Source organism: Lontra canadensis, unplaced genomic scaffold (genome assembly GCF_010015895.1).
Source record: "Lontra canadensis isolate GAN:19392208 unplaced genomic scaffold, GSC_riverotter_1.0 scaffold93, whole genome shotgun sequence".
Taxonomy (NCBI): domain Eukaryota; kingdom Metazoa; phylum Chordata; class Mammalia; order Carnivora; family Mustelidae; genus Lontra; species Lontra canadensis.
This window is the reverse complement of record NW_022631087.1, coordinates 6,609,507-6,634,341: the sequence shown is the minus strand read 5'-3', so window position 1 is coordinate 6,634,341 and position 24,835 is coordinate 6,609,507. Positions and strand designations below refer to the sequence as shown.

The 24,835-nt window shown below is 53.0% G+C and overlaps 1 protein-coding gene across 3 annotated transcripts; it reads right to left on the bottom strand.

The window, feature by feature from the left end:
- Positions 1–1,816: 1,816 nt before the first annotated feature.
- On the bottom strand, positions 1,817–24,329 carry CSF2RB (colony stimulating factor 2 receptor subunit beta). Of its 3 annotated transcripts, none has more exons than XM_032836581.1 (15): positions 24,031–24,329; positions 19,851–19,930; positions 17,902–18,135; positions 16,831–16,954; positions 13,500–13,690; positions 10,316–10,467; positions 10,063–10,231; positions 9,448–9,583; positions 9,151–9,308; positions 7,864–8,003; positions 6,727–6,889; positions 5,158–5,248; positions 4,900–4,957; positions 3,947–4,050; positions 1,817–3,316 (listed from the first exon to the last, which is right to left on the bottom strand). In XM_032836581.1, the coding sequence occupies exons 3-15, from the start codon at positions 17,975–17,977 to the stop codon at positions 2,170–2,172; spliced, it is 2,709 nt and encodes a 902-aa protein (XP_032692472.1). In that variant the 5' UTR covers positions 17,978–18,135; positions 19,851–19,930; positions 24,031–24,329; the 3' UTR covers positions 1,817–2,169. The 3 variants fall into 3 exon arrangements, with proteins under 3 accessions (XP_032692472.1, XP_032692473.1, XP_032692471.1); XM_032836582.1 differs by having other exon boundaries at positions 19,851–19,892; XM_032836580.1 differs by lacking the exon at positions 19,851–19,930.
- Positions 24,330–24,835: the final 506 nt, after the last annotated feature.

Genomic DNA, 24,835 nt, shown 5'->3' with positions numbered 1-24,835 from the left:
CCCTCCACCTGGCCCAGCATTTGTCGTGATTCATTATCTGTGAATCCACCCGCACTCACCTCCACACACCCGTCCAATGATAAGGACACCCTGAGCTGGTTTTCCTGAAATCTGCTTTGATGCCTCAGAGACCCACGGGCCCTTCTGTTTCACAGGATTCACCCTCCTTAATGCAACTGTGGTTTCAAACCACACCCCTCCCCTGCTATTCCAACACAAGAGACACAAATTTAGGGTTTGGGTTTTAATTTTATAAAAAAAAAATTTTATTGCAATTTTTTTCAGCTAACAAAAGTCTGAACATTTTGGAATTCATTCTCTTGGATTTCTTTCTAATCCATGTAGGGCTACCTCATCCATCTGTAACACAGGATTCTACTTTAGAATAACCTGAAGTGTTATTATTATAAAATTTGCGAATATTTACATTTACATATTTACATTGTTTATCATCCTTTCCTCCTCCCAACATTGCTGTATTGAGCAGGGCTTTGAGAACAAAAATGACAACATTGGATCTGCCACTTGTTAAAACGTTACAAAGCTGGGAGTGGGGGCATTGAGCAGACAATATAAGATAAGAAAATTGGAAACCTAGAAACCCAATAAGTATATCAGGGAATTTCTAGATCATAAAACTGGTGTTTTAGACACAGGGACGAAGAATGGGTATTTTAGCAAACGATGGAAAAACACCCAGGCCACTCATTCCGGGAAAACATAAAGGCAACTCTCCCTCTCGCACGCGAACATTCCAAACCCAACACAATTTTACACAAAAAGCTTGAAACTGAAAAAAAACTAGAAAAATATCAATTAGGACCAATATAGGTTTGGAGGGGGAAAGCCCTTGTAAATTGGACACCCAAAGTAGCGCCAGCAAATCTCTGTGTGTGGAGAAGGCTACATTGTATGGGTCTGTCTACGATCCTCAGATACAAAACCCAAAGACAAACTACAAACTAGAGGGAAAAACCTGCACTGATCATGAAAGACCACATGTAAACAGTTAAAAAAAAAAACTTAATCGGGAAAAGATGAACACCCGGCAAAACAAAGTCCTTAACGGGCTTAGCCCGGTCAAGAAATACGAATGCCTGGGAAATACGAAAATGCGTGCAAACTTGATAGTTATCAAATAATTTAATGCCTTTTTTTTTTTTTTGGCATGTCAGAAAGGCACATATTTTAAGAAACCGTAATCCTCTGGGTAGGACCAGACATAGATCCAAAGCCCCTGGGCTGTGGCCAGGAGAGGTAGGAGCTGTAAGTTCTTTCTGGAGGGAGGGCAGCAGCATGACTCTGATTTTAAGCCCCAAAGGGTGCAGGCCTTTGATAATTTCCCTTTTTTCCCTTTGTTGAGCGGTTCTTCCCAGCATTTCTGGAGTGCATGTGGTTTCTGGACGTCCCTCCACAGGCCCCATCAGGCAGGACATAGAAAGTAGCCAGTGGGCAGAACGCACGCCATGAGACTGGGGTTGCGGGGGGGCGGGGGCTCCTGTGAGCTCAGCACAACTCTCCTCTTGCACGCCCCTTACCATGCTCATTGCTCGGAGCGCCCAGAATCAGGCCCTGCACAGCTCTCCTGAGCCTTCCCTCTCTGGGGTCTCAGCCAGGGTAGCCCCTTGCCTCTCTCCACACAAAGTCTGTGTCCGCACCTGCCAGGGCCAGGCCGCAGACCCAAGACCTCCATGTAACTGGACATGTTGGTATCAGAACAGGCTCCAACCCAGACACGACATCTCAGACTGGGCTTAGCTCAAAGTCACTCAGATAATAAATCAGTGGAAAGGGAAAGAAGACAGTGGTGAAAGCAAAAACAAAAAACATAAAACCCCCAAAAAACAAAAAACAAAAAATCAGGGGCAAATAGAATGGGTATACAGGAAGCTCTAATACTTTGGAACCTAAAAGTAAGTTAACATGAAAGAAACATGTGCACGTGTCTGTGTCCGCCTGTCTGTGAGAGAGAGAGGGAGGCAGTGGGGAGAGGAGAATCGATTGGCTGAAGGTCAAGTTAGAAGAGAGGAGGCCGACTCATTTCCCCACCTCTCTCTGCTCCAACTCAGAAGCCCCAACGCAGCTTTGCAGAATGGAGTGCAGATGAGGCGAGGGACCAGTGGAAGGGGAGACAGAACTTCCACTCAGTCTCCCAGGACCTCGAAGGTGTCAGCACACCTCCCCAGGCCTGCCGACATCCCAGGGTGGTAGTGACAGGTAGTCCTGCTGCTTGAGGGCCTTGAAATGCCGGATGGCAGGCATCTGGGGAATGACCTGGCCCAAGGCCTTCTTGGCCTGGAACACCTGGTCGGGGTCCCCCATCTCAGGATAGGGTCCTGGGGAAGAGGGCTTTGTCTGGGGTGAGAGAAGACCAGAGCCCAGCCCAGGGAGGAAGCAGTAGTCACCCACCTGCTGTAGGACCAGGAGCCCCTCGGGGTGTGGGGAGGGGGGCGCCCCCTCTGCTCTGGGCTCCCCTGGGCTTAGGGCGGGGCTGCTGGCCAGAGGAAGGGCAGGACTGCCCAGAGGGGACTTAGAAGACTGGCCTGGGGTTGGAGGGACATCCACATAGCCCTCAATTTCTGGCTTCATGGGGCCTGGGACTGCATGGGACCCACCAGCCACACCAGGACGGAGGCTGTGGCTCTGGTCTGTGGGCAGGTGCAGAGGATGAACTGTGGAGGCAGATGGCAGCCCCGTGGGCAAGGGGATTGCTAGGTCTGTAGTGGTGACATAGCCAGACGCCAGAAGGCCATCCTCATGGGCCCCGGAGCCAGTGGGCAGAGCTGCAAGTGTCCCATCCTTCGGGCTGGGGCTGTTCTTTGGGCCTTGACCGCCTACCATCAACCCGGGCGCAGAAGGGGCGGGGCATGCCCTTGACTCCAGGGAGGGGGTCCCCTCCTCGCCCTGGTCAGGGCTCCCCTCCCGATCCATGGCCTGGCCCTGGGCCATCACCTGGGCGAGCGGGACCAGCTGCACCTGCCCCCCTGCGGGCAGACACAGGTACTCCAGGGACCCCGGAGGCTGCGGCTTCTGGCTCAGGCCTTTCTGTGGGGGTGCCGGCTGGCCCAGCACGTCAGGCAAGGAGTGGCTGTGGGGGACCCCCAGGTAGGGGCCATTGAAGTCGAAGCCGGAAGCCTGGCTCTCCGACCTGCCCGCGGGGGCCGATGGGTCTAGCTGGGGGCCAGGGACCTCCACTGAATACGGGTCCAAGGAGGCTGGAGTCGTGTCAGGTTCCGATGGTGATTCACAGGCATCTTTTGGGTCCTCCGTGGTGAGAGGCGACACCTCGCTGTGTCTGTAGTCTACAGGGAACACGCTGCGGGGAGAACAGGCGCAGAGATATTGGGGTCACCCGGGGCTGCCACTTCGGCTCATGCTAGGGCTGGAGTGGGGTTGGGGGGAGGCCTGAACTCACCCAGGGCTCAGGGAGGGCACAGGGCAGGGCAAGGTTGGGGAGCAAGCCAAGAGAGGGCACTGCACCGGCCTTCGGTGCCCCGCTGGCTTCACCTGCCAGCCTCCATGCTCTGGTTCAAAGTCTTCTGGCAGGTGTGGCTCCTCTCACCCCGGCTCCTTCATCCGTCCAGCTTCAGGGGACCAGGTGGATGCCCAGCCCACGCATGCCTAGCCATGCCCTTGTCCCTTCAGTCCCTCCCCCTGCCACCATGTCATCAGCACCCCCATGCGGACTTTCCCTGGGCAACAGGGCAGGGAGAGGTCACCTGCTCCAGTCTTCTACCTTGGGTCAAGTCCAAGGTAGGGCCCTCCCTCCCCCGATATCCGAGAAGTTCCTCCTGATACCACCTGGTATCCTCTGGCTTTAGAGAAACCAACCTCCCTGGTTCTCTTCATCCCGAGCCCCAGGCTGGAGGCTGCCTCCTCTGAGCCTCCAGCGTGCACAATGGGGCCATCCTCCTACCTCCCAGGGATCCCGAACCCAGACACTCACCCGTCCAGCCCAGGGATGAAGCTGTCCTGTGGCCCCTTGTGCGGGGGTTCCCTGCTGATGAGCCCCGATATGCTGCCTGGGAGCTGGAGGCCGGCACTCCCGTTCTGGGAAGGAAAGGGACATTTGTGCTGTGGGTGTGTGAGCTCTCGAGAAGCTGGAGGAAGGAGGGGAGGACTCACAGGGGATACAGGGATCCCCCAGACATAGAAGGGTCTCAGCAAGGCCAGGACCAGCCCCGCCTGGCCTCCTGACACCAGGAAGGAGAGGCCCAGAGAGGGGGTGGGACTTGCTGTGGGTCCTCGGGCACCGGAGGCTGGGGACTGTCTTCTCGAAAGGCCACAGATCTGAGTGTTGCTGCCTCCACACCCACGCCCTAGTTTCTTCCCCACTAGACATGACCTTCTTCCACAGGCAAGCTGGCCATGCCTGACCAAAGGGCCACGTGACCCACATGCCGACACTCGCCTTATGACCATCTCAGCATCTGGGATGTGAGCCCAGGCTCATGGCCTGACCCTCGCCGTCCCCTTTGCGAAGGGGTCCTGTCCACCCACTGTGGGCCTCTCCCACCTGTCGCCACCCTGGATCCTCCAAAACTCAGCTCCGCTGTCCGTCCTTGGGGAAGACATTCTGCCTCCTGTCAGCCCTCTGGCCCCTGCAGAACCAGGCCTCTAGCTGAGCCCCCCGACTCCCGGCAGGCCCCCGTTCCACTCTACCCCTGCTCCACGGGAACCCAGCAGGCAGGGCCAGTCCTGCGCCTCTGCAGGTGCCCAGAGGAGGACAGGGCTGAACCTGCTGGTGTTGGCCGCCCCTGAGAGCTTCCTGCACCTTCCGGGGCCACCTATGTTTCACGCTCAAAGCCACAGAAAGGCAGGGGAGACATAGGGACGGGGAGGTCGGTGCAGGAGAGAGGAGCCCCTACCACCCTAGCCGCCTTCGCAGCCAGATCCTACCTGGAACAGGTGGCTCTTGCTGGGGTTGGGGATTTTCTCCTCCCACTTCTGGTTCAGCCTAGAAAGATACCAGAGGGTTAACAGTGGCCAGGGACCTCAGGGAAGCTGCCCCACGCTCCTGTGCAGAGAGGAAACTGAGGCCCAGAGGAGAAGGTGAGATTTATCCAAGGTTTCCCCAAGAGGGAGGGGCGGAACAGGGACTAGAGCGAGCCAGCTGTGGGGTCCCGAGCACCCCCACCGGTCATGGAGTCCCCTTACCTGTACCCATACATGCCGCAGCATCGCAGGGCAGGGAGCAGTGCCCCAGTGGTGAAGACCAGGATGAGAACCAGGACCCACATGGGTAGCACTGAGGGTGCCAGGAAGGGAAAAAAGAGCATTAGCATCTGGGGAGGACAGAGCTGGAGGCTTAGGAGGGGGGAGGAGGTAAGGGGAGGTGAGGCCGGGCAGAGTCTCCAGACCCTGCTCTGTGCAGCCGCGGTGCTCCCAAAGCTCATTTCCTAGGGGTGCAGAGTGGGAGGGAGGCCCAGACGCAGGCTAAGAAGGACAAGGAATCAGTCCACCCCCCCATCCCCTGCAACTCAAGGTTCAAGTGCTGGGTTGTGATGTGGAAATGCTAGAGTCCTGGGGATCGGAGCCAAAGGCCAAGAAAGAATTCTTGCGATGTCTTTGATGCAAAAAGGTGTTTTTATTATAGCACAGGGACAGGACCCGTGGGAGGAAGGACTGCCCAGGGACTGTGAGCAGTGACTGATTAAATACTTTGGAACTGGGGGAGGTAAAGACGGCAGGTTATAAGAAAATTTAATTTTGTCTATTTCTTTTGCCTTTGTTCCCCATATCAGGAAGGACAAAGAGGGTTAGATCCTTTCCAGTAGCAGGAGGGGGCGGGGCAATGACTACATCTCATGGCAATCACAGTGGACTTCATGTAGGAGGTAGCACATAAGCTTCAGCTTCAAGTAACAGGGAGGTTTGGAGAGGCAGAGATGGGAAAAAACTGGTGGAGGAACTAGGAGGTGTAAAGGCCTATCGGGAGCCCCAGTGTCAAGCCCCTCACAGGCTGGGCCCCTCCAGGACTCCCTCGGTCTCTTCTCTTAGGGCCGGTGTCCAGTCCTCTTTTCCACTTGATTGTAACCCTCTTCCTGAGACTCCTCCCCTGCGAGGATGACTGCGGCTTGGGTCCTTGCTGCTAATACCGCCTCCATCCTCCTGGACCTAGTCTTGTACCTGCCTCCTGGTGGCCAGAATGGTGAACGGTGAGGGACAAGGGAAGCAGCAAGTACAGGGAAATGGGGGAGATTAAGAAATTTGGGGCTCCTGGGTGGCTCAGTCGGTTAAGTGTCTGACTCTTGATCTTGGCTCAGGTCTCTTTCTCACAGTTGTGAGTTTAAGCCCTGTGTTGAACTCCCCTGGATGTGAAACCTACTTTAAAAAAAAAATCAGGAAGAAATCAGACCAAACCCTTCCAGTGCTGGGCCTCAGTCCATAGCTCGTGATGTTTGCTGCCATGGTAACCAACTGGAAATTCGGGCTCAGTGGTCACGAGGTTAGGGCTGCCACAAAGCCTAATGAAGCCACGGGCCATATTAATAGAGGGCTAAGGTCCAGTCCGAGGGAGGAACAATGGTTAGGACTGCTCTTTGCTGCTCTCAGGACCTCACCTGCAGTCTGTGTTACACACCAGGGGTCACTTTGCATGACTAGTGACACACAGAAGAGAGGATACTCAGGTGGGGTGGGGTCACACTTCTGTGTCCACACTATCCTTGTCCTCTGCCCAGCTGGGCTGTACCCAGAAGGGAGGGTGGAGGCCAGGAGACATACCCCACTCAGTGTCCCAGAAGAGCTCCTCACTCCACTCACTCCAGATGCCGTCGTAGCCACCGGGGGTGGGCTTAACCCTCACTCTTGCCTGGTACCTGGTGGAGGGCTCCAGCGGTGGCAGCGACATGCTGTGGGCATTCTGGAGGGTTTCTGTCTTGCTCTCCTGAGGGCACAGGTGAGTGAGCAGGTGTGCTGAGGCCGAGGCAACTTGCTGGTGTGTGGCGGCACAGCCCCAATCCCCTCCCACCTCAGGGCCCCAGTTTTTCTGCCTCATCAGTCCCCAGCTGCAGCTGCATCCCCAGGTCTGGGTAAGTCCCCCCTTCCCCCACGGAGGGCCCTACCCCAGGGCTCACAGAGGTCAGCACCCTGGGTGGGACTGGGGATTGCCATCCCTGTGACCTAGGACAACACCGAGGCCCGGAAATCCTGAGGACACATCATGTCCCAGTCTTACTCTGAGACAACCCCCCAACCTCCCAGCTCCTCAGGGACAGCCTGGACCCCAGTTATGGCCTTCCCAGGAATGTTGTGCAGCATGACTGGACTCTGGGGGCCCCACTCCTAGCTCCCCCACTGACCACACCGATCCTGGCTTCAGTTTCCCTATTTCCGGGCTGCAGGTTCTGTGGTTGGCTCCGAAGTTTCTGACTTGGGCCACGGGAAGCCCCAGGTTCTGCACACAGACCCTAAGACTGCCTAAGGATGTGGGCCGGAGACAGAACCTTGGCCTGGGGACCTGCCTGCTTTATCAGGAGCAGCTGGGCTCGGAGTGGCCGCACAGTTGCATTCCAGAGAAGACTTCTCTGAAGAGTCGCCTGGTAACTTTGGAAAACCTGACATCCAGCTCGTCTCTCTGCCCTCCAAGCCCTGATGTCTGCATCCCTTTCACAGTTCAGGGTCTTATAGTTCATTCTGGCCATGTCATATCACCTCTGTGAGCCTTAGACCTTCACCAAGGAAGGAGACAGTGACCAGCCAACTGCACAGGGTCATGACCGCTGAGTTTCAGTAGCTTCCTCTGATGGGTCCCCTGCTGGGAGCCAGGCACCTGGCAGGTGGGGGCTCTCGTGTGTGTTTCCTCACCCCACCCTTCCCTCCACCCCAGTACAGGCCCCTTCCCAGGCATGAGGTCCTCACCTCCCTTGAGGCTGTAGCTTTCTTGTACTGGACCTGGAAGGTGTGACCTATGTGCTTGTAGAACATCTCCTGTGCCGTCCAGTGCAGGGTGTAGCCATCTCTGCTTTTGGTCACATTGAGTGTCGGCTGAGCCATCTGGACTAGAGGGAGGGAAACCTTTAGGGAACATTGTTCCTAACATGCCTCTGATGGAACACTCTTTTCATTCCATGTTGGTCACAGGTGCTCTCTCCAACGGGGTCCAGCCCATCTCAGGGTCCTTGGACCCCCCACTTCCCCATACTGTCCACTTGGACCTGAGCATCCCTTCTCTGGGCAGATGCTGAGATACACTTGTCTTTCGGTGAGGTCACCCAAAGCGTGGGTTACTCCTCGCGTTTAAGTAAAAAAATAAAAACACCAATAATTGGTTCCCTGCCACATCATTAAGTATGTTGTAGGCATTGTCACACAGACTCTGTCTGCAGGAATCCTTGCACTTGATTCTAACAGATCTGCTATGTGGTGGGTCCTGTTCATTTGTCACAATTCACAGATGGAAAAACTGGGCCCCAGAACGATTAGGTCACCCACCAAGGACAGGCAGCTAACAAGTGGTGGAGGAAAAGACTGCAGAACCCTAGGGTGACTGGTGGATTCCAACCAGGTGACAGAGACAGAGGGGCTATGTGGCCTCCTGCACACATTCCAGACTGGGTGGAAGAGCCTGGGGTCCCGGGATGCCATGCAGGAGCCTCCTTTGCATGAGGTCTTTGCTACTTTAGAACAAGAGGGGATAGGATTCTGCAAGGAATTACAATTTCTTTGCACATAGTCTAGCCCCCGATTGAAGAAGTCCTTCCTAGATCAGTTATCTTGAAGACGGAAAAGATCCATTGGCAGAGGACTCTGGGAACCTGAGAGAGAAAAATCCAATCAGGGAAGGAAAGGGAAAGTTCAGTGGGAGGACCAGGGGTGTGTGTGGTTGGCAGGAGGGGCTGCAGAGCGGCCCAACAGGAAAGCAGAGCTAAAGGAAAGGGGGAAATGGGTTTTAAAGATTTGTTTGTGGGGACTATCCGTTGAAGCTTCCTTCATACTATTTGCCATTGTCATTGTCGGATTGTTGCATCTTGACTGCTTCAAGAAGAGATTTGAATCACTTTTGCTCCCTTTGGTCACTGGACTGCGTTTTACTGACAGAGACAGAATTGGAGAGTGGGCCATCAGGAGCCCTGAGTGGATGTGGGGGACACAGATGACAGGACCACTGCAGGAGCACTTGCGCCAAAGGCTGGAGGGCAGACTCACTGTTTTCCGAGCTTTTTATAAACTTCTCCTCCTCCTTTGGCCGAATGGAGATGGTGTACCGGCTGTCCTTCCTGGGGTCGGGCACGGCAATCTGGCATCGGTACTGGACGTAGAGGCCGGGGAGCAACTCCTTCAGTACTGGGGAGCACTCTTCTTCCCTGAGGATCACGGTGGAGGTGAGGGCAGAGGGAGGCAGGGGCCATGGGAGGGGTGTGGCTTCTTCTGGGGCCCCCAGAGTCAGGGGAGGCCTCGAGAGGGCAAGGTGGTGAAGAGGGGAGGGAGGAAGGGGACACTCACCCTGCGCTGGGGCTGGCCTTGTAGAAGAGGGCAAAGGAGACTGAGTTGGCCACCTCGGACCTCACTTCCCAGGAGCAGCTGAGCACGGCGGCCCCATCGAAGAAGCACTGGAGGTTCTGGGGCTGGGCCTTGTCCCCTGAGAGGGGAGACAGTCCTTCATTCATCCCCTCCTGCATTCATTCCTTTACTCTTGGGGGGCCTAGCAGGAACCTCATGTCAGAGAGATCATGGGCTTCGTCCCCAGGAAAACTCAAGCTTCAACACAGCCTGGACCTGCCAGCTCAGTGAGTGAATTCCGTGACCCTTCACACCCCCCTGGGCAAAATGGGGACAGCATCTTTTTTCAGGGCTCAGGGCCTCGACACAGTGATGCTGGTTGGTCCCCAGGGAGCACAGCCCTCAGGAAGACAGAGCCGCTCATAAGGCTGCTGTCATTGTCACCATAAGTGCTCCTAGCTGGAAGGTGTGCAGAGCTCGGGGCCCGGATGGAGTCGGCCCAGCGAAGGGATTCTAAACACGACACAGGAGACTGGTGGAATCCTGCAGCAGATTCCCAGGAGCTGGACAAGCCGCCCTCCCCTCAGAAGGGTGCTGCCCCAACTTTGACCATGCTACCTGTCTGCGAGTGCCAGCGGACCTCCGGGCTCCACTGGCTGGGCCGCCCCGAGAGCCCTGAGCTGGGGGCCAGATGGGTGCGCACTCGGGCCACGTAGGTGCTGCTGGGAATGAGGTGTTCTGACTCCAGGACGGCCTGAGAGGAGTTCAAGTAGAGGGTGGAGGCCTCCTGTGGGGAGAGAGCCGTCAGTGGAGCAGGTTCAGGCTGGATCTGGTCCCTTGGCTGTGGGGCGGAGCTGGCCATGGTCCTGACCTCCCAGGAGTCCTGAAGCCGCTTGTAGACCACCTCATACTCCAGGTTGGACAGCCAGTGGCTCTGGGAATCCGGAAGGGCCACTGTCCAGGTCAGCAGGAAGCGCTCCCTGGTAGTATTGATCAGGAGGTCCTTGGGTGCCGGGGCCTGCACTGGAGGAAGGAGGAGGGAAGGGCCTTTAAGGGGCTGGGTGATGGTAGGGCGGCATTTTCTGTGTGGTGGGCAGATGGGCTCCAGGCCAAGTGCTGTCCCTACCAGCTGAGTGGCCTTGGACAAGACCCTTTTCCTCTGTGGACCTCAGGCCCTTCACCTGCAAAATTGTCTGGGTTCACTGTGAACATGAACAAAAGCTGTGTGCATATCACATAAGCTCCATGAAGGGCTGGCAATAGTCTCCCAAAGGAACCACCTGTCCCCACCTGTCCCCACCTGTCCCCACAGCCCACTGTGCAGCCTGTGTCGCCCCCCTTCCCAGCAGAGGGCGCTGTGACTCATGTTACTCCCCCTCCCTCTCGCGGTCCTCCTTCCCTTTCCACCTTCCGAGGGTCCTGCACCACTCAGAGCCCAGCATAAATGTCTCCTCCTCTAGTACCTTCCTGGACCCCCCTCCCCTGGGCAGAATCCCCCAATCCTTTTCCTGTCCTACTATAGCCCATTGTATTGTCCTTACAACCCTGGTCCATTCATGCGTTTCCATGTCTGCCCCTGCAAGTAGTCAGGAGCTCGTGGGTGGTAGGGTTTGGACTTTGACGCCCTTCTCTGTCCCCATGGCCTGAGATTAGTGGTTCAGGGAATTTGGGGACAAACTGAGTGAACGTTGAATGAATACATGAACAGGCAACCTTCAGAGAAGTTTCAAGGAACCATTCTGTCAGCCAACAGCAAACATCTGTCTGCTGGGTGAGCATATTCATTCAAGAATGACCTGGCTCCCTCCTTCGTGAAGCTTCTGGGTCTGAATGCTGAGGGGTGACTTTCAAACACAAAAAATTCAATGACTCCAAACAAGATGTAAATGTTCTGTGCTGGACGTTGAACATGGCAGCGCTGGAGCACCTAGAGAAATCTTAATGCCGGAATGGCAGATACAGGGCACCCCATCTTTAGTCCCTCCACCCGAACCCTCCATCAGGCTCATCAGTCCCTGCCCGCCTAGCCCCTAAGCCCGTCAGGGAGTGGGAATCCCTCTCAGTGTGGAGCTCTAGAAGCTCCTAAAAAAAATTGGACCAACCGGGAATGCAAGGAAAAACCTATTCACCCGACCTGAGAGATTTTACACTGCTAGCTCATTTCTCAGGTGGAGACCTGAGAGAGGAAGTGAAATGTCCCAGACCTCCATGTGTGGGGGTCTCAGAGCGGTCAGATGCACCCCTGTCCCCTTGCCCAGCACCGACCAGCCTCCCTGATTCATTGCCAAAATGGTTCGGGCTAGAACTGACCTCCCTGCTGAACGTGCACTCCAGGAGGCAAACACCACACTCCCTCCCCTATTTCTAAGTTGACACCTTCCCTGTGATGAGGCCACCAGCTTCACGGGGCAGGGACGCTGACCGGCTTGTTCACTGATTTGCTGGTGCATGTGGTCACTCAGCCAGAGAACAGATTAGTGGATGAAGTGTGTGTACACCCTTTCTGTGAATTGTATGCCCCCCTGCTCCCGTCCCCTCGTTGTGTTCCAGTTGAATCTTCATCCTTTCTCCCTGGAATGAGCGTCTTAGTTTGCATTCTGGGCCCCAGCCTCCTGCCACATCCCATCATCCCCTGCCATCTATCTTGTCACCCATGCAGCATCATGTCATGTCCCTTCGATGGCTCTCCATTGCCTAGATGTTGGCCTCTAAGTCCCTTTGCAGGGCAAAGAAGCATCTCCAGGTCAGGCTCCTGCCTCCACTGCCCCTCTCCTTCTTCCCTCACTGTCCAGCCCTTTGGACACTGATGTTCCTGGGATACAATGGTTGATGGTTTTCCCACACTGCCTTGCCTTCCCGTCTCCCAGCCTTGGTGCACACTGTTTCCTCTTCCTGTTCTGTCCTCCCACTCACTCTTCAGATCTCCCTGCAAAACTCTTTCCTCTGGGAAGCCTGTCCTGACCCCCAGAGTCTCCTCGCCCACTGCCCCTCAGCACATGGCATCCATCTGTGTTTCAATTTCCGCTGCTTCCTGCCTCTCTGCAGGCTCTCAGCCCCACCAAGATGGAGCCTTTTCTCATCCATCAAACACGTTTTGAGACCCTGTTTGAAATGAATTCACCATGGCCTAACCCATCTCCTCTTTGTGCAACAGCTTTGCGCTGCTGTGAGGAAAACAGGCAGGAAGCAGAGGCCGGAGCCCCCTCTCTATCTGACACTTGGAGGTGCAACAGGCTGCCCGGTGTTTGGGACCTGAGACGCTATGTCAGACACATGCATCCAAGTGGCCTTGGGCTAGTTCCTCTTTTCTCAGTTCCATTTCATTATCAGAGAAATGGGGGAAAAAAGAAAAGTAGGGCATGACACCATGCATTAGAGTAATGATTAAATAATATTGGGCAGTGTTTCCTAAAAGCCAGCCATCCGTAGGATTCTTACCAAGTGAATTCCAAAGACCATCTCTATTTTAGGCTCATCCTGAGCATAGATATAATTGAATTAACGAGATCGAAGTGCTGGTTATATTTCTGTTTAACAGGCAGTCAAACGAAGCTTAACTATTTAAATAAAATGATCATAGACATCCACCCAAGAGCACTGATTTCTGGCACTGCTGTGGACACCTGGTGCCCTCACTCGCCTGTCATTGTCACCACTGCTCAGGGGTGGCACTTTGGAAAAGTTATATGACCTCTCTGGGCTTTAATCACCTCATCTAAAACTGGGTTGTTGCAGGCATTGGATGAGACTAGATGGTGATGAGTGCTTTCAAGTGATAAGGTTTCTACCTGAATAGGAAGGATTGTTTTGGAAGGGAAGCCTTCACTGCTGCAGGTGGTGGGGCAGCTCAGGCCAAGGGAGGTGCCACTGGCCAGGGGTTCCTCACATTGTCGCTCCAATGCCACCATCATAGGAAGACCATAGCCTCTTCTCCTCAGAGATCAAACCCACCCCCAAGCCAGTATCTCCACCCCTTGAAGATTCTCGTCCCCTGGCCCTTCTGCGGGTGACCACCCATGGAGGGGCCACCCTCATCTGGGGACCCCAGGCCTTACCATGCTGGGTCAGAGTGATGGTGAGCTGGGTGCCCAGGGGCCGGTCTGGTCGGAATGAGAAGTAGTCTCTGTCAGCAATAACGAAAAACTCATACGGAATGACACATCTTCTGGACACACAGCCAGAACAGGGGTAGTCTACCAAGGCCGTCTCATTACTGAGATCACAGGACACTGGCTTTGGAGGGTCCCTGCCAGGAGACAATGTGGTTAGCCCACAGCGTGGGAGAGTCACTCACTCAACAAATGACACCAAGCAATCACGGTGTTCGAGGCTCTGTCCAGGGCCAAGGGGACACATGAGAAATGACTTAATAAAATATGTCATGTGTCAAATGGAGCAAACTTCACAGACAAATAGAGCAGGTCAGGGAGATAAGGAAGTCAGAAGGGCAGGGGTGGGGGTGTGATTTCAAACAGAGGAGACAGGGAAAGCCTCATAGAAAAGGTGACTTTGGGGCAGAAACTTGAAGTGAGGGAGGGAGCCATGCACATCCTGGGGAAAGGGGAGTTCAGATAAAGGGAATAGCAAGTGCAAAAGCCCTGGGGCAGGCACAGGCTGGGAGCATTGAATGACTAGGCAGTTACCCAGTGCGCATGGAGTGCAGTCCTGGAGGATGGGAGACGGAGCAGACCAGTAGAGCAAGGTGACAGGCAGCAAGGTTTAAGAGGAATTTAAAGAATCTGGAGAAAATGGGGAAAATGTAGCTATGAGCAACGGAGTGACATAGCGTGATATATATTTTGAAAGGCTTCCTCTAGGATAGAGGATGGTGGATAGATTGGGTTTGGGGGAGGGTGGTCGTCTTGGAAACAGAGACCAGGTAGGAGGCTTCTAGAATATCCAAGTGATAGGAAATGGTTCACACCAGACTGGAGATGTTAGCCTTGGCCAGATCCACATTCTATTTAAAGATGAAGTCAACGGCATTTGCTGGTGGATTAGAGGCATGGGTGGGGAAGGAAAGGTGGTGTAAGGGCCTACTTAGCCAGAGGGAGCCATTTTGTTGTTTATGCAGTAAACTTAGATTGACCCTGCCCCTCCCAGAGGAACTTACTTAAAAGCAAGTCAGGGAAACCAATCCCAGGTAGCAAAGCCCAGATATAAGGGTGCGTCAGGTCAGGTGGAGACATCCAATCAGTGGGGCGCGCAAACTGTCTCCCTAGCTACCAAGGAGAGTGGGCCCGACTTTCAGGCGCCAATTCTCACCAAGGTGATAGGCCAGTTCAAATATCTACTAGGGTAAATTGAAATTCAATTGGCCACCCGTGTGGGACCTAGGATGACTGTGCAGTTTTCTCTGTGTGTTGCAATCTCATTGGCCACCTGTGTGTGGCCAGGCTCATCCACATGGCCTTTGCTCTATAAAAGTTAGTCGGTAAGGCAGGGAGGAGTAGCCTCTTTGTAAGAGGCGGCCCCCACCTGTTGGTTTGATTCTCGATGCTTGGCGCGAAATAAAGCTTTGCTTGACCTTTGCTTTGTATCAGTCTTGCTCCTTTGATCATGGACCTAACAGTGGTAAAGGAGGTGAAGGAACACACCTCCCAGCTTTTGGGTTGGAACCTCTTGGAGCCCCTGCTTAGTGACGCGGGATATGGGGATGAGCCAGGAGCCCTGTTGGGGGCAGGGCAGGAATTTGGTGTAGAGCACTGGGGGTGGAAGACGCCTTTCCCTAAGGACCTGTGGGGAGACAGGTGCACCTGCGGGCCTGGCTTTGGGGGCAGGTGGGGCTGGTGAGAGTGTGAAAGTCACCAGTGCTCAGCCTCAGGCTAGGCTGGCAGGCTAGGCTAGGCTCTGCCCCCTGGATCATGATATACCAGTGGGGAGAGCTAAGGATGAACCCCCGCGCATCTCACCCTTTGAGTTGGAGACAGAAGAAGGGAGCAAACAGGGAGACAGAAAAGGTAAGCCAGGGGAGACACAAGGAGAGGGGGGAGTGTGGTGGCTGGAAGCTGGGACATGGAGGTGTTGTGGGGGCATGAAGGGTCTGTCTATGCCAGGTGCTGCCTTCAGTCAAGGAGGGAGGACGGTCAAGAAGGGAGGACATGGAGATTTAGCAGCAGGGAGGGCCTTGGGGCCTTGGCAGGAGCAGTCTGGGTGGCCTGATGGAGGCAGCAGAAGCCCAGGGGAGTGGGTTCAGAATGACTGGAAAGACCCGGGGTGCTGTGGGTCTAGACAGCTCTTTGGAGGAGGGTGGCCTCAAAGGGAGGCAGAGGATGGCCCCTGCTGGAGAAGATGGGGGTCTGGAGGCCCCTCCAGAGCGTCAGCCCTTGTTGGCAGGTGTAAGTGGGGGCCAGGATACATTTGCTCAGGGATCAAGAATGACCCCGGGAGAGGGCCTGTCGATGGCACAGGAAGAGCGGGGACTGGGGTGGCTGTGGTGTTCTCAAGCAGCAAGAGAGGTGGGAAGCCCGGGTGCAGCTATAGACAGGTCTGGGGTGGGAACTCGCTGCAGGGAGCACCCAGGGAGGTGGCAGAGGGGGTGGGCGGGCGGTGTGAGCACAGAGGGGGCCGGGAGCCCCTATTCTGGGAGCACGAGTCTCCATGCAGGAGGAAGTGGGCCACAACAAAGTAGGGAGGTGGAGGTGGGCGAGGAGGATGGAGACGGGAAAGTGAGCTCCCAGGAGCGTGGGAGAGAGAGCTGGGGGGTGTTGTTGTGGGTGTGAGGAGCTACTCCTCCCCAGGGCTGGCCTCCACGGGGTCTCCCTGCACCTGAGATGCTAGCCATTTAATTATTTCTATTACGGTGAGTTAGACTGTCCCCAGACCCCAAGACAGTGTGAGGAATCTTCCCAAATGGCATATACCGCAGAGACCACGTGAAGGAGAAGGAGAAAACCCACACTCGGGAGGCAGCAGGGCCTTGGAGAGACGTGGAGGCCAGTCCCCCACGCACCGGACACAGGGCACTGGTCCCCACTCTGCCGCTCAGCCGTCCTGTGGCTGGGAGAGGGACGTCCTCTCCGCAGCCTCAAGGTTGTGTGTCTGTGAACTGGGGCATCTATCCTTTGTCCTGTCCTCCTCACAGGGAGGAGCATCTGATATCGGCTTTTGCAGGGTAAGTCCGTTCAATTGTGATGCTATAAGATTATCGCCATCCCTTCAACAGCAATGTTAATGCGTAAGCCTCTTCTCCAAACCCCGATATCGGACACCAGCACCTGGGCCCGGAAGGCTGCCTAATGGAGCAGGAGCTCCTGGGCCCGGGTCAGGGCCAGGGCTGGGGCCTCCCCATCCTTGACCTCTGTGTGGCCTCCCCCACCCCTGGCACAGCCCCACAGAGCCGCATCCCTCCCTGCACTCCGGCCCCTGGGCTCTGGTGTCACTCACTCATTCAGCCTCCGGTAGAGAGTCAGGTTGATGAGCCCCTGGGCGTCCTGAGTGTTTGCCCACCTGCAGGTGATGAGGCTCTTGTAGTCATTGTAGCAGCTCAGGGTCTGCAGTGGGACAGTCTCTGCCCAGGGAGAGGCACAAAGGGAGTCACATCTCTCTCCTCCTGATGTCCCTTGTCACCTGCCCTCTTGGCGCCTTGGGGGTGCCCAGAGCTGGGGAGAGGTTTCTCAGAGTGCTCCAGGGGCTCCCAACTGCTAGGCAGAGCTCCCTGGGGGCCCCGAGGGGGCCAGAGGTTCTGTGTGTCCGCGGCTCCAGCTGTGGACTCCCCCGTCCGGAGAGAAGCACCACATTCTACTGCAGGTGCAGCACATTTCCTGAGCCCCTGCTGTGCCCTGCTCCTGGCGCAGGGTCTCCCTCCCACCCCACAAGGGACACATACATCAGGCCCAGGACCCTTTGGGACAGCTGGGAGGAGGGGCACAAAACCACCCCTAAGAGTGAGCATGGCAGAGCCCCGTGGGACCTCCCTGGCCGGGTCTCTTGGTCAGCAGCAGGGCCTCGTGGCTGGGAAAGGGAATGTGGTTCTCAGGGTTATCGGAGAAGTCATGTTCTCTGGGGGCCCTTGGGGAGGGGACTTGGGGGACTCAGGAGCCAGAGGAACATCTGAGAAGGAGGAGGGTGCTGGGACCGACGCAGGCAAAGACCACGAGTCTGAGGTCCCCAAGGAATGAAGGCACAAAGGAGGCAACTGGTCAAGGCCATCGGAGGAGCAGAGTGGGGTGAGATGGGGACAGAGATAAGGCTGGAACGGCCAGCCTGGACGGGAGAAGCCTCGAAAGCCAGAGGAGAAGAGAAGCTATCCAAGCAGAGATGAACCTTCGGGAGGCTGGAGAAGAGTGAGAATCCAGAAACGGGTAGGGGGACATCCGAGAGGATCAGGGAGGAGGAAAATGAGGGAGGGAGGGGCCTGGGGGCTTTCGGGGCCCGGGGAGGGCATGTGGGGGTGACCTTGTTCAAGGACTGGCTGTGAGGAGGGGCCAGGAAAGGGGAGGAAGCAACAGAGCTCACCATGGGCCCCTGCCACGCCGGGCCCCCAGAACAGAGCCAGCAAGACAACAGGAAGCAGGCCCCAGGACACAACCATCTCTCAGGCAGCTCTGGGCAAGCAGGTGGCTGGCACAAGTGGATTCAGGGCTGGGCAGGGGCTGGGGTCCTTATTGGCCTGGAATCTTGGCTTCTTCCTCCGCTGGAGGCCAGGCCAGACCCATGTCCCCGGCTCTTGTGAATCCTCTCTCTGGGACTCTGCCGGCAGAAGAGACATGAGCTGAGAGCTGGCCCCTCCCATCCTATAGCCCAGGGACTTGGCCCATGTTACAGGGTGAACCCAGGAGTGATGCGTGGGTTCCAGCACCCCCTCCCACCTCAGCCTGGCACCCAGGGCGGTCCTTTCCACTTAGCCTCAGTGCCTAGGGCATGACCGTGAGGGAGATGCATTTGATGGCTTCTGCAGAAGTGGATCCCCACCTGGTCGTGCCCCAGGAACTCCCGTGCAACCCCCTCGCAACTGGAAGACCTGGGAGGGAGCCCTCTTCTGAGTTCCCTCAGGGCCCCCGACCTGATCTGCTCAGAGCAATCACAGAGCACGATGTCCACAGTGTCCTCCCCTGGCTGGGATCCCAGTTGTGCTCAACACTGGGCGCGCACACTCTCGGGGCCTGGTGCTGTCCCGCCCTCCCTCCATTTACTGTCATCCCTCCCACATTACCCTCAGAATGCCTGTTCCCTTTTCTCTGCAGAAGGTTGGGGATTTCCTCTTTTCATTTTGTGTAGCCCTGGGAAGTACCCAGGAGAGGAGAGCAGAGGACAGTGGTTCCTTTTCCCCCTGTAAGACTGTCTGAAACTTCAAGATGCACACACACACAGACACACACACACACACACACACACACACACAGCAGCAGCAGCAGCTGTCTTACTGGGAAAAACACAGCTCTGGATGCAGCCACCTTGACCTTCAGCACAGGCTCTGCCCCTCCCATGCCAGCAGCCTGGGTTGACCCACCAATGCACCTGAACGTTGTTCTCTGCACCAATAATGTGGGTACAAATACATGTGTGTCACATGAGAAGAACCCAATGCGGTGATGTTTATAAAGCGGTCAGTCCGATAAAAGGTCAGGAAAGGGGTTTCTGGGTGGCTCAGTTGGTTAAGCATCTGACTTCAGCTCGGATCATGATCTCAGGGACTTGGGATTGAGCCCGGAGTTGGGCTCAGCGGGGAATCTGTTTCTCCCTCCCGCCTCTGCCCCTCCCCTAGCTCGTGTATGGGCTTTCTCTTTCTCTCTCTCAAATAAATAAATAAATAAAATCTAATAACCACAACAAAAAGAGGCTCAGGAAAGAAGAGGAGGTTTGTGTGGAGCTGGGGAAAGAGACTGTCCATTTCAGCTCCTTCAGGTGGGGGCAATGCCACGGGGAGGGATACAAGTCCTTGTGGCTGGCCCAGTTTGCTCTGTCTATCTGGGACTAGCCTAAAAACCCAGAGCTTCTATTTGGGTCTTACCACAAGTAGAAATACTATATATGTAAAAAGAGCGAGTAATCCTAAAATAAGTGAGAGGTTTAATACAATTCCAAACAAAATTTAACATGATGTTTTTTGCAGGAACTCAGAAGAAGAAATATACGTGAGGACAGTTAATGAGTTTTTATAAAAATGAGGAGGTTCTCCCCAATAGCAAAATTTATTTCAAAGATTTGGTAAGTAAAGCAGTGTGTTGGACATACACACGATAGATCAATAGACACACGGACCAGGCAATTCCATTCTCCCCAAGAATGTACTACATGATGGAGAATTCATGAATCAATGTGATGGATGGAATATAAGAAGTGCTAAAATACTTGAATAACATTGTAAAACATATCCACCTAACTCTCTACTCCACACCATCCCCAAATACCAGGTTAATTACAAATTTAAATATAAGAAGTTAAATCATATTAAACTTGCAAACCATGCAGCAGACAGTGTCCTCTCCTGGGCTGTTCCCTTCCTCCTTGGTAAAAGAAATTCTGGTTTCAGCTGGGTTTGGTGCTACATGGAATAAAAGATTACATTTCCTATTCTCTTCTATTGCTAGGTGTGTTCACATCACTAAATATTGTCCAAGGAGGTGTGAGTGGAAACATTGGTTGCGCCTTCCAGAAAAGGCTTCTTAAAGGGAGTTGGCTCAGGTAGGAGGGTCCACATTTGCCCTCCTGCCTCTCCAGCTTCTTCCCAGCCTACAACTTGGAAGTGATGGCTGGAGCTCCAGAAGCTGTTTGAGACCATATGGTTACCTTGAGGATGGAGCCTTATGCAACAGAGAAAGAGCAAAGCCTGGATCCTTCTTGTCACTGTGGAGCAACCACACCAGCCTGAGAGTGCTTACATCTGGACATCTTTGAGATTTTTTTTTTCTTGATGTGAGAAAAAAAATAAACTTCCATACTGTTAAGCCACCATTGTTTGGAGACCAAACAGATGCAAATGGAAATAGAAGAAAACTTCACAGGGCTTAAAGGAGACAACAGTCCACTGAGTGGAGGGTAAACTCCATTTTTAATAGTGCCATGCTCAGTCACATGCTGGTAAACTTTTGGCCATCCAAGAATAAAAGGATACTGTGAGAAGTTTCCAGAAGGAAACAAACATTATTTTCAACGGGTCAGGTTGGCCAGATTTTCTCACAAGTGACTCTGAACTCTAAGTAGATAATGATGTCTCAAAAACACTGAGGGGCAATATGTTTAAAATCTAGAATCATTGAAAAAGTCAAAGTTACACTGACGCTCAAGGTCAGAAAAACACATTTTGGAAATGTAAGGACAAGGAAAATTTTCAGATCTTTTCTGAGGAACACAATTACTCTAGGATGCATTTCAGGAAAAAAGAAATTGTCCAAAAAGTGTATGATACTGAAATTAGTAAGAAAAGAATGCAGTAAAACTTAAACTAAGTAAAGAATTGTTACTTATAAAGTGAAAATAAGTAAATTCACAATTACTATATTGAAGTAAAACACAGATGATCTTAATGTGGGAGTTGGCTCTCAGATTAGGGGTGGAAAGCAGAGGAGAACTGAAAGCTTGCTAAGCTAAAGATCGTGTCTTCTTTGGAAAAGCACAATGTATGTTTATTATACCCAAAAGCTGATGGAAAATATGCATTAAATACATGTGTTAAAAATGTAAGTGTTAAAACCCACTAAGAGTGAGAGGTAAGCATGGGAGCAAAAGACTGATAAGGAAAAGCCAGGAGAAGGAGGGAGAGGGAGAAAAGAGAAGAGAAAAAGCAAGCACCTTTTCACTCAAAACAAACATGCACACCAAAATTCCCAAACCATGAAGAACCTTAATGATAGGAAAAAAAACAGGAAAAAAAAAAAAAAAAAAAAAAAGCAAAACACAAATTCATTCCAGATGAAAAGAATGTCACAGAACAATCTGACAAAGACTTTTAAAAGAAGAACACATCATGGCCACATGGGGATTATTCCAGACACAGATGAAGAGCCATTAAGAAATCTCTTCATGATTAAAAGAAATATAAAAACAGATTAAAAGGGAAAAAAGGAATATCTTATCTTGACAAATGCTTCTCGATATTCGATAATACAAAAGCCATTCCAGATGAAACAAACAAACAGATGAATCTTGACAAAGAAGGCACTGAAGGGAATACTGGCATTTCTGGGCATCTACTATAAATCTGTAGTGATGTCAGAGTCAAAAGGAAAATGTTTGTGTTCTTCTGATCAAAGGAACAAATAGGGGAAGGCTGCCCATTACTGCCATCTCCAGAGGTCGATCCACCCCCCAATAATCTCTAAATTCGATGCAATCTAAATCAAAACTCCAAAATGATTTTTAATGTGCGTGACAAACTGATTCTAGATGATAACAAACCAAACATGAGAGATGGGTTCTATTAGCCAGGAAAATAATGGGAATGTAATCCCAAACAGATGGAATGGAAAACAGTAAGGAAAATAACCAAGCAGGAATTTGGGAGGTAAGAGTGGCATTTCTAATCATGGAGGAAAGGACAGACTACATACTCATAATTATGACATTGAGACAGTTAGCTGATAATTTTTTTTTAGTTTTATTTTTTATAAACATATAGTATATTTTTATCCCCAGGGGTACAGGTCTGTGAATCGCCAGGTTTACACACTTCACAGATTACCCACCCCTCCAAATACCAGGTGGATTAAAGACCTAAAAGTCAGAACTAAAATGATTAAAGCATTATAAGTATTTCCTTAACCTTAGGGGTTGAAGAAGACACCAAATCCAAAAAGCATAAAGAAAAACAAAGATAAATATGAGAAGAAACTAGCACACTTTTATATGAAACAAGATATCTTAAACATGGTGAAGAAAAAAAAGCCAAGTGATAACCTGGAAACATATTTAACACATATGTAAATACACTGTTAAGATACCTAATAAATGAGCCACTACAACAGTAAATATGTAAAAGGCAAAGAACCATAAGAAAATGGACAGAACATCTCCATTCATTTCAGAAAAGGAGCTAAGATGGCCAAGAATATATATGACAGAGTCATAACTTCACCCATAATCAGGGAAAGGAAAAATTCAAGCAAGAATCCTGATAATTTTCATCCACCCATTGGACACCGTTTAAAGACTGATCATCTAAAGAGAAACTGACTTTTATACAAGACTGTGGGAGTATATGTCAATTCAACTACTTTGAGGACGATATGACAATATTTATTAAATTTTTAAATACAAACTCTTGCTCAGCAATTTTGCTTCTAGGCATGCAGGCTGAGGAAGAAATACTTTTTTGCAGGTGTGGAAAAATTAGAAACAACCTAAATGTCTATCAGTAACGGATGGGGTATCCTGTGGTTTACCCCTACTAGTAAATGCCGCCTATTTCTTAGGGTTAAAAAATGAGTTAAATCTATTTGTGTTATTGAGGAACGTTATCCTAAATGACATATTAGGTGAAAAAATAAGTCATAGAGCTATATGTATATTATAATCCCTTTTACGTACAAAGGAAAACTATATACTTGCAGCGTGCTCAGAAGACGTTTGGACCAGGGGATAGAGAAAGCTGGCACGCGTTCTCTTGTGTGTTACGTGATTCCGGATCATTCTAACTTGATAAAGCAGATCCCCATGTATTCACTTAGTATTAAACATGCTCATTAAACAACTCAATAACTATCCTGTAGTATTGGTGGGTATGGCACAGGAGGAGAATGGGTGAACGAGAAAAAGAGTGATCAAAAGCGAACAGGAAAGGTTCCGTTCTTCATAAAACGATCAGAAAGTAGGAAAGGTGAGAAGTCGAGATCAGAACCCGGTGATCCAAAATTGATACAAGGTCTTTGAAGACTCAAGATTGTACATTTGCAACTTGTCACCGGGACCAGACTGAGGAAGCCCCACAGGCTCGCACCGCCGAAGTGACCAGGGTAACACCTCTGCTCCCATGCACAAGGCAAAGGCACGCAGCTGCGCATGCCGGGACGCAGCTACCCCTAGACATCTCCGCGCTCCCACCCCCGCACCCCGCCAGCCAGCCAGCACGCGTGGGTACAGAACACCCACACCCGGGCCTGAACTCCACCTAGCTGCAGAGGCTCAGGGTCCAGTATGCTAGCCAAAACACTTTCTCTCAGGGGGGGGGAAATAGTCCCTCCGCAGGGGCAGGGCCCTTTCTCATCTTCCAAAGTGAGCTTCCAAAGCCACACCAAGCTCTGGTTTGCTCGCTGCGTGACAAAAGAGACCAGGAGGCGAAAACCGGGGACAGGGAGAGGATGTTCTCACCGCCACCAACATCTTAGCGACACTTTAATGGCAAAACATAGACTCACGCAGGTGTCTGACTCCGAGGTCTGAGCTCTCCACCTCCCTGACCCCGCCACCCCGCATCCTCCCTGCTGCCAGGACAGGTGGACCCCGCAGGTGAGCTACCCCTGCCCCCCCACAATCTTACAGCCCTTCCCACACGACCCTCAGGCAAGGAGGCAGCGCTGCCTGTCTCCTCGCCCTCTGGCTCCTGGGCTCCCAGAGCCACACCTGCCCACTCCACACCCCCAGGCTCTCTTTGTCCTTGGTTTCCCGGCCCAGACACCCCCTGCTCCGCCCCTGAAAGCCAGAGTGTACCTCTTCGTGGTGGGACAGCAGAGCCTTCTTCTGCCGGAGTGTCCAGGCGACAGGGAGCCGCGGGAGCTTCCTATTTATGCTGACGTTGTCGTTAGGAAACCGAGAAGCAGAAAGAGGAAGCGACACCAGGCCAGGCCGGTTTCTGTGACTCCTCACAAGACTGCCCAGCTTCTGAGAACTGTGGACACCGAGAGTATTGATTTTTTTTTCTTCTAGGCCTTACTGAGTTTGCAAATGTTCCTTCGGCCACAAGTACTGCTCCCTGCTCACGCCTACACATCTCCGTCAGTCAGCTCCCTGGCTAGTTGATTCCCGCAGTCCCTGACGCCCCCAGGGGGTACAGGGAGAGGTGGGAGGATACCAGATAGCGCCCCCCCCCTCCGCTCCCACCTCTATGACTGACCTCACAGAGTGTGACCTTGTGCAAATCACCGGTGGCGATGTGTCGGGACCCCCACCTGTTCCCCATATGCAAGCAGCTGTCTGTCTGAGATGCTCAGAGCCCAGGGCTCCGTAGCGCCCCCCCGCCCCTTTAGCCCTGCTCCTGTGATTTCCCTGGTGTCCATCTGTCTTGCACCAGCCCCTGCCCCAATACTGTCCCACAGTCCTCAGTGTGGCCAGCTGCCTTTCCCAGCTGGGCCTTGAGAGCGGCTCATGTTTCTCTGCCCAGTACCCAGCACGTGTCCCGGCGCAAAGGAGGCTCTTGGTGACCCCTTGAGGAATAAATGAATGAATGCCTCCTGAGCGCAGCGGGGCAGAGGCCAAGGCAAAACGAGTAAGGCATGTCCTTGGGCGGAAAATGTAA